Source organism: Leptonotus elevatus, chromosome 11 (genome assembly GCF_054856555.1).
Source record: "Leptonotus elevatus isolate MCC_2025b chromosome 11, RoL_Lele_1.0, whole genome shotgun sequence".
NCBI classification, from domain to species: domain Eukaryota; kingdom Metazoa; phylum Chordata; class Actinopteri; order Syngnathiformes; family Syngnathidae; genus Leptonotus; species Leptonotus elevatus.
The window spans coordinates 14,994,116-15,002,954 of record NC_141249.1 but is presented as its reverse complement, the minus strand read 5'-3'; the positions used below and the strand labels follow the sequence as shown (position 1 = coordinate 15,002,954).

General features: G+C 40.8%; 2 protein-coding genes across 7 annotated transcripts; both read left to right on the top strand.

Moving 5' to 3' along the window:
- The first annotated feature begins 4 nt into the window (after positions 1–4).
- LOC147165982 (cytochrome b-c1 complex subunit 10-like) lies at positions 5–2,063 on the top strand. The gene is made up of 3 exons (XM_086088859.1): positions 5–108; positions 1,425–1,564; positions 1,890–2,063. The coding sequence occupies exons 1-2, from the start codon at positions 59–61 to the stop codon at positions 1,543–1,545; spliced, it is 171 nt and encodes a 56-aa protein (XP_085944985.1). The 5' UTR covers positions 5–58; the 3' UTR covers positions 1,546–1,564; positions 1,890–2,063.
- A 139-nt stretch (positions 2,064–2,202) lies between these two features.
- mbd3b (methyl-CpG binding domain protein 3b) lies at positions 2,203–8,829 on the top strand. Of its 6 annotated transcripts, none has more exons than XM_086089527.1 (7): positions 2,289–2,346; positions 4,565–4,633; positions 5,604–5,763; positions 6,865–7,002; positions 7,089–7,179; positions 7,630–7,807; positions 7,961–8,829. In XM_086089527.1, the coding sequence occupies exons 1-7, from the start codon at positions 2,333–2,335 to the stop codon at positions 8,112–8,114; spliced, it is 804 nt and encodes a 267-aa protein (XP_085945653.1). In that variant the 5' UTR covers positions 2,289–2,332; the 3' UTR covers positions 8,115–8,829. The 6 variants fall into 6 exon arrangements, with proteins under 6 accessions (XP_085945655.1, XP_085945653.1, XP_085945654.1 ...); XM_086089528.1 differs by having other exon boundaries at positions 2,318–2,346; positions 4,565–4,594; XM_086089530.1 differs by lacking the exon at positions 2,289–2,346 and adding an exon at positions 2,357–4,328.
- The last annotated feature ends 10 nt before the right edge of the window (positions 8,830–8,839 follow it).

The following is an 8,839-nucleotide window of genomic DNA, read 5'->3' as shown; positions in this document are numbered from 1 at the left end:
GTAAACACTGCCGTGGAGTAAAAAAGTACTACAGGGGAGGTCAGGTTAGTCAAGAAAAATGCTGAATAAATTATTCGGTGCCCGCAACGTCACGATTTTACGGACATGGTACGTATAACCAATAACCGTAGTGAACTTCTACATTGTATGCGATTTATTTTGTAGTCGCAAGCGTGTGAACACGACTGTGTCCTTCTAGGCGACCCCATCTACACCTAAGCTAACTTAGCTTAGCTTCCCTGTTTACATTCGTGCCGATTTAGCCTGCGTGGCTAATTAGCCTAATAATTAACATTAGAATAGTAACAAACGTAGTCGTTATCAAATTAGATATTCGGTGTTAATATGATTATTATATTGATTTAATATACTGTCTTGCAAGTCGATTGCCAGGTTATTAGAAGGAAGATTATTTTTAAATGTTTGTGTTTTTATGGGTCTGCTCAGTTGGACTATATTTTATATTGTCCATCTGATTTTACTTATGATTGGAGTAATTTACAAAAGGCGTCTCTTATGTTCAGATTTGCTTGACACTATAGAGTAGGGCTGGGAAATTTAATTTATGGAGGGACTGTAAACGCTTACAAATCCTACAAAAAAAAGCTGATAGACCACTAATATACATGTTCCACGAAAAACGGGCTGTTGCCTCCCAAAATAAAAATAAAAACGTTTTAAAATATTTTGGGAGAAAAAGATCTGTGAGTATTTGGGGTTCCACGGCAGATAATTTTTTTTGAAGGATTTTGAAGCCAGCGAGAGAGGAAAAAAAGAAAGAGAACCCATCACCGATCTGATCAGAAGATAGACTTATCTATTCACAATATGTTTAAACAGGTTGTTTATTTACTGTACACTGTGTACAGTCAATCCCCTACTGTTTGTTGGGGAGAGGAACGGGCCCGACCCAGAATAGACAAAATTTGCATATATTGAAATACCTGGGGAAAATTTGTTTAAACGGGAATTGGGGGAAAATATTACTGTAATATGATGAGATCTCTTGGAATATTAACAGTGGCAGAACAGAGCATCCCACGCGTGAACAAGATTTTGTTTGCTGTAATGTTATATTTTGCGGCTCGTTATCAGCAAATTATAACATTATTATAACCAATCACCGATTCTGCATAACATGCAAAATATTTGCCAATCCGATCCAGATGATCAGATCTGCGTAAAGTCTACTAACTACAAACAGGAAGGCCTATTTCTAACCCTTAACTTCACAACTGTGAGTTAGACGGGCTAAACACTCACCAACGTACTGCCAATTTAACTGTATTATTTTTACTTTTTTGTGGTTGTGCACTGAAACTTTTTCTCATTGCAAACTGCAAACCTTAACTGTAAATGTTTTTATTTTATTTTATTCTAGTTTAAAAAAAAAAAATTGTGTTTTGATTGTTTTCTTAATGTAGGGTACCCAATTTGGTGACATGGGGGACAGTGGGAGGTGTGGCGCTGGTTCACTTCACAGACTGGCGGGTCTTCCTCGACTACGTGCCATATATTAGTGGCAAGTTCCGCAAGGATGACTGAAGACTTTTTCATTTCAACTGTGAGTCTTTTATCACCAATACAAAAATAATTTCCCTTTTTGATGATCACATCTGATCATCCCCACCGCTGAACTTGAATGGGTTTGTTCCAAACTGGCACATTTAATTTCAAATTATAGGACACAATGATCCAAATTATGGGATTGAAATTATTTTGTGTGTGCAATTATTCATGTTTACAATTTAAAGTCAACAGTAAGTGATCCAATTCAGTTTCTGGTGGCACATAATTACAAAAGAAGACCACAGTAATTATTATAAATGCCATTAATCAATTTCAGGCAAAACCCGATGATACAGTGTTGCTGATGTGTGCCTTTACAGGAGCAAGCTGGGTGGACAAGAGTGGACTTCCTTCTACTTGGCCAGTTTAAAATGGGATGATGTTGATGATATCCACATGCTCTAGGGACTTGTTATGATGCATTCTGTATAATAAAAACTGTTTTGATCCATGACTATACAATACAATATGAATAAATGTTAAATGTGACATCATTCCTGTCCTCTTATTTATTATGAAACTTGGCTTCATGCATGAACAAAAAAATTGTTTAAAAAAATACTGGTGTCATTTACATGCTTGTGTTTTGATTGGCAGTCACATAGGTGGACCCCCCCCCCCCTCCTCCCCGCGACACAACAGTCACGTTATCAAGCAGACGGCGAAATTTGCGTGGATAATTTCTCCAGTGGTAGAGGGGGAGGGGAGGGGACGGAGAGAAGGGATTTAATACAGCGAGAAGAACAAAACCTCAGTCTTCAAGATGGATAAAAACGAGTAAGTACATAACGTGCACGGCGTTTCAACCCTCCGTGAACGGCTCGCAACGGACTCGGTGTCGTTAAACGTGAAAAAATATGCCTTTAGTCATACAGAAATAACAGTAAATAGGAATGTTCGATCATCGATACGGCGAATAGTGTTGGCGTTTTGTATGTATGTCTGTGCAAGTAACAATGCAACGGCGTGTTCGCTCACGTCTGTTTAGCACCGTTGCAATGTCGACGTTAACAAATGTAATCCTTTTCATGTTTGCAATTTTTGCGTGGAGTCGTAGCGGCGCGTCGACAATGTGCCATTTTGACAGATCTGCATATGTTACCCCTGCACAACAAATCCTCTTGCCCCTCCGCAGTATAATAAACGCGCTAATGCACGATGTGTTTCTCCCCGAGCAAAAAAAACCGAAACGTGCAGCTCGCGTTCGATGGAAAAGATCCACTTTGTTCATTCATAAAATGAGTGGGGGAAAGGAAAGTGACAACGGTCGGCATTGTGGTGAAACGGCTCTCCAATTTCATGTAACGACGTGAAACTTGAGAGCTAAGGTGGGCACCGAAACAGTCACATTTATCCACACTTGTTACGTTTATTTGACATGAAATATGCGTGATTTGTTGTCACTACGCCTTCACCGTGACTATTTACGTCTATTTTGAGCAGTAGACATCACAAATGTTGCTTTCGGTTAACATTGTTGCTACCCGACACCAACGTCAAGGTAAACAATAGTGATTGTGATATTTCCGGAAATGTATTTCATAATAAAAATTTGACGCGTTGTAGACTATTAGGCTAGTTTATTGCAGTATATTGTTCATAATTATTCTGCAAAATGCACATGTGAATTAAGAAAATTAAGAATTACTTTTCCACATGGACTGTTGATGGAGACTTTCATAGCAAAGTGCAAGCCAGGTGGGAAGACTGCATAAAAGTTAGGTCCAAAGTTTTGGATCTTTTGGGAATTCGGTGTTTTGTTTTAAATAAGGGTACCATAACTCAGTTCCATTGTCTAATGCAGGTCTAACAAAACTAAATATTAATTTCCCTAAAAATAAAAATTCTATGTTACAGTTGTGGAAACTATGGTCGAACCATGGTGGGTAAATGATATTTTTTCAGATAAATCTATCCTCAAATCTACATTATTACCAGTGACTCTAATACAAACTACCTCAAAGTCCCATTTTTTTTTTAGCCATACTGTAATGAGTAATGCACCCCATACTAATGTAACTTTGTAATGTAAAATGTGTGCCTTGGTATAAAATTATATGTTGGATTGTGTGTTGTCTCCATTAAAAAACAAGTTTTCAATCAGGGATAAAAGGGGAAATTGCCGAATGTCAGAATAAAGACATTAATTTTACATAACACATGATGCTGTAGGGTGGTGATAATTATTGCTGTTTTTATTTATATTTCATCGACGTTTCTTTCTATTGTCAACACATGACAGTCCTGACTTTCCTGTTTCAATGTCAACTTTTGTTTCAATATTTGCTTTTATTTCGAAATCGGTTATGTTTTAACTTCCTGTCATTTTCCTTCTTCCTCCCTGAGCGGGGACATCCTTGGCTGCTCTTGTGTTCTCTTGTTTTCCTCGCGGATGCAGCTGAGCTCCTCGCTCGGGCCTGTGGCGAGCCGGGCGGTCGGAGGGGGTAGTGATGTGGCCGCGAGGACCGCGGCGGAGCGATCTGCGCGACGACAAAGAGCACGAAGACGTTAGCTAGCTTCCCAACTAGCACGGACGAGCTCGCGTTCCAGGTGGCGCGGCGCGTGTTCGTGCTATGGTCGACGCTAGGCTAACAACTGAAAAATACTTTGTTTTAAGACTGCTAACTTGATTTATACTCGTGCGCGAGAATGGAGAAGAAAAGGTGGGATTGCACTGCTCTCCCCAAGGGATGGAAAATGGAAGAAGTGACCAGAAAGTCGGGTTTGTCCGCCGGGAAGAGCGACGTCTATTATTTTAGGTACTTACTTATCCGACTTCGTAACTTACAAGTGTGTGCGGGAGCTCGTTCGCGGATGGATACACGCAGGACTATTTTGTTCAGAGGGGGAGTTGGGGGGTGTAAAGTTTTGGGTCGGCGATTGAAAGACTAGCGTCAGGCCTCTTGAGTTGACGTCGGTTAACACTCTTTATTCCCCCTATCCTACCCTTTCACCTGAAGTGAACCAACAACGGCAGAATTGTGTTCTCCTTTAGCAGAGGAGACGAGCCAGATGAGGAACAGAGGCAAGAGAGGGGGGAGGCGGGTCGGTTGTATAGTTTGTGGTAGGCCCACCACCCTGTCTCTTCTGTTTCCTGTATTGTGTGATGTAAGACGCATCGTGTGTGCATGAGTGACGTGCACGGTCAGGTTCTTAATTGTCAATGTTCAACATATGAGGTGTGGCAGAAAAGTTTCCAGGCCTGGTGTCTCAAAAGATGTATTTCAACTGCAAACTATGAGTTTTACCTTTTGGAAGAAACCCCATTGAGTCTTCCCATGCACTCCTGGAAGGATTCTTCTCCAAATCTTCCACCGCGCCATCGTCGCGGCTACCTTGAGGTCATCCATGTCTTCATAATTGATGACTCCCTTGAGATTAGGAAAGAAGAAGACAAAACACCACACTGAGTTTTTTTTCCAGCACGGTGACATTCTTGGTAGATACCCCGCTTATATCAAAAACACGACTGAACTCCAACTTCGATTGACAAGCTTTCTTCCACCGTGGTGACGTCGGACTCTTCCACTGAAGTCTTTGGCGTTTTGGTCTCTGGCTCGTACTTGAAGAACGATGAGCCGTGATGACTCTCTCCAGGAAGCCTGATCTCATCATGGTTCTCTCTTCTCATTGCTTGCCAGCTTGATGCATGATGTATATAATTTTTTGTTTTGTTTTGAGACTCCAGGCCTGGAACTTTTTTGACACCCCACGTACATTGAGTTGTCGCTCCCATGCGTGGAGCTACAACCAGCTCCATTCTTCTTCTTTTTTTTTTTTTTAAACATTTACTAGCTACCCCTCAAAAGAAAAAAAAAATCATGTGGACGTGGTGTGCAGTGGCCTTTTTAATGCATTATGAGACGTGAGTGCAGGGTTTAAATCATCCATTCAGATTTATGTGTGCCTGTTGCATGTCGTTGTTGTGTATCTGTCCGTCCGCCGCTTCCCGCCTTTGAATGTTCAATGTGAAGACGCATCATCTTTTAAAACATCCTCACGTTTTTTTTTCTTCTCTGCCGCCTCGCTTTTAGTCCATCTGGGAAGAAGTTCCGGAGCAAGCCTCAGCTGGCTCGTTACCTCGGCAACCAGATGGACCTTAGCTCGTTCGACTTTCGCACGGGGAAGATGCTGATGAGCAAGCTGAACAAAAACCGCCAGCGGCTGCGCTACGATAACAACAACCAGAATAAGGTGAGCCAACTCGGGAGCTTTCCGGCCTCCGTAGAGGCAGCATGGTGCCATAGGACATCCGGACAGCTGGAAAATATAAAGAGGAAGCTTATGCCAACTCTCCCATCAGCATCGTTTACTGTTAAAGGAGCCATTTTAGGCCAAATAAATAACAAAAAGTCTGCCTGGAGCCGCAAAACATTTAAACATTGTGATGAACAAAACTGTGTGTTAGTCTAATGGACTGAGAGCTAATTAGAGCTGCACTATAACAGAAAAATATGCAGCATTCAATACTTTGAAAGTTATTTTCTTCTTCCTTTTGTCTTCCGTTTTTCGCACACGCTCAGACTTTTTTGCCTTTGTCAAATTTCTGACATAGGTAATTTTCTGCATTCTTCCTATTTTTTAATAATTATTTTTTTTGCTAACAAATTTCTGACTTTTTGGGCCATTTTGTGTACATTTTATGGTAATTTTCGGGATTTTTTGTTTATAAAAACTAATAATAGTTTTCTGCCTTTTATTTATTTTTTTGCAATTCCTAATGTATGTTATAGTAATTTAGTGCCTTTCTTTTGTTTTTGGACTTTATGGATACTTTTTGAACATTTTCTTTTTTTGCCTTTAAAAAAAAATTCTCTGACATTTTTTGCAATTTCATAGACATTTTATGGTAATTTTCTGCTTTTCCTCTTCCTTTTTGGACATTTTATGGTCATTTATAAAAACTAATTTAAATATTTTGTTCATTTTTAAAACTTTCATATACCTTTTGTCTCTTTTTCTGACAAATTAAAAATGTGGACTCTTAACAATTTTTAGATATTACATTTTTTAAAATCGAAATGATTAATTAATTTAAAGAATATTGTAGTTACAAATAACAATAAATATGTAGAAAAATAATAATTTCTACAAATTCTTATAGAGAGCCACAGGACTAAAGAGCCACAATTGCTCCAGTGCTAACTGTTAGCTTGTCTGGAAATTAAATTGGCTTTCGTTAGGTTTCATGTCAGTCATAGAACCCGCAGGTCGGATAGTTTCCTTGTTGATGGCAAACAAACATTTGCGGTTGGAAATGATGGATTTACGATTGTCATCTCGACCGTTTTAAAGGGTAAACCGGACCTGAACACGTCACTTCCTGTCAGACAGACAGCCTCCATCTTTAAGCAGCCCGTTACCAAGGTTACCAACCATCCCAGCAACAAAGTCAAGGCGGATCCACAGAAAGCTGTAGACCAGCCCCGTCAGGTGCGCTGGAATTACACTTCTTGGTTTAACGGGGACAGTTCACTTATCTATTTATTTATTTATTTCCCCCATTTTTGTGTTTCTAGCTGTTTTGGGAGAAGAAGCTAAGCGGTTTGAATGCGTACGACATCGCAGAAGAGTTAGTGAAAACGATGGAGCTGCCTAAAGGTCTCCAAGGTATGTGGTATATTTATTTTGTTGGCAAGACACATTTACACTTAAGGTTTTTCTGTAATCAGCGGCCTCAAAGTGTTTTTATTCAAATGTTTACTACAGTGACTTCATGGCTGCGTTTGCGTAACTACGGCGCCTTTAAACTCTCATACACATTAACGTTACACTGCCGCCATATTGGAACGGGACTCAGTCATAAACTGAAGAGTTCTTGTCGACCCACTGGTTGTTCTAAATCCGTATTTTTACATCCTACTTTTGTGTGGAAAAAATCACTATTGCTCGTCACAACAGTGGAAAACTGGTGGTACTCAGCAAATCTCGATACTAGGCCCCCCTCTTTTTTTTATTTTTTATTAATACCTCATAATAGAAATGACAACTAAAAATGTTCATGGCTTTACAAGCACACATCAAGACGCTTTCCCAACTTCTGCACGGCTGCTCTGTCAGGTGTGGGTCCAGGCTGCACAGACAAGACACTTCTGTCGGCCATCGCAAGCGCGCTCCACACCAGCGCCGCCCCCATCACCGGTCAGCTGTCGGCGGCCGTGGAAAAGAACCCCGGCGTGTGGCTCAACACAACGCAGCCGCTCTGCAAGGCCTTCATCGTCACCGATGAGGACATCAGGTTAGTCTGGTCGCTGTCATTTTGCACTTTGAGCAAGTGTAACTAATTCACAAATGCCAATGCTAATAAAGTTCTACTGTATTTAAGTGGCTACAGAAAATGGCTAGCTTGACTTATGTGCTGACAACTTGTGGACGTGCTGTCGTCTTCCAGGAAGCAGGAGGAGCTGGTGTACAGCGTGAGGAAGCGTCTGGAAGAGGCACTCATGGCCGATATGTTAGCGCACGTAGAGGAGGCGGCGGCGGCCGGCGAGGGCGACGCCCTAAAGGACGAAGGCAATGGCAGCGAAGACATGGAAAGCGTATAGCGCAGGTGCCGCGACACCGGACGGCAACTAGTATCTTTTTTTCCCCAGGTCTTCATCTTCTTGATGGACATTGGACACGAGCCTTTCCTGCCGTCTCCGGCCAAACACAAGCAGACTGACTCAATCGCGGTGTCCGTTATGGCCACTGGATGGCAGCAACATGTTAAATTGTCCCCTTTCCAAAACATCGCGTGACATCATCCAGAACTTTTCATAAAGGAAATGTCACAGTCAATGTTGGATAAAATGAACATTTTACATCACATTTCTAGTATTCTTCTTCTTTCTTGACAATCATGTCAAAGAAATGTGTGGGCGCTTACTCATTTTTATGGAGCTTTGACGTGAAGGTTATATTTCGCCGCCGTCTTAAATTTTAACTGCGCCTCTATGTGCACCACAAAATGAGGTGACAGTTAACTGAAAATTGTTGGACACTCATCATTGTCATATGCCCCTTTTTTTTGTATGCGTTTTTTCTGTTTTAAAACAAATGTAACGGTGGCCGCATAAATACCTGTTGTCAAAATCATGGTCAATACATTTTTAATGCCACTGTTTGACATGTGTGTTTTTTTTAAAGTCCTATTTTGTTGATGTTTATGTTGGTAAATAATATTAATTCTCGCTGGAAATTGTCCATTCCATATCAGCAGGTGGAATGCTGAAAGGAAATTTGATTGTATTGCTGAATAAAAGTCACTATGCCAAAAGACCACTGTTGT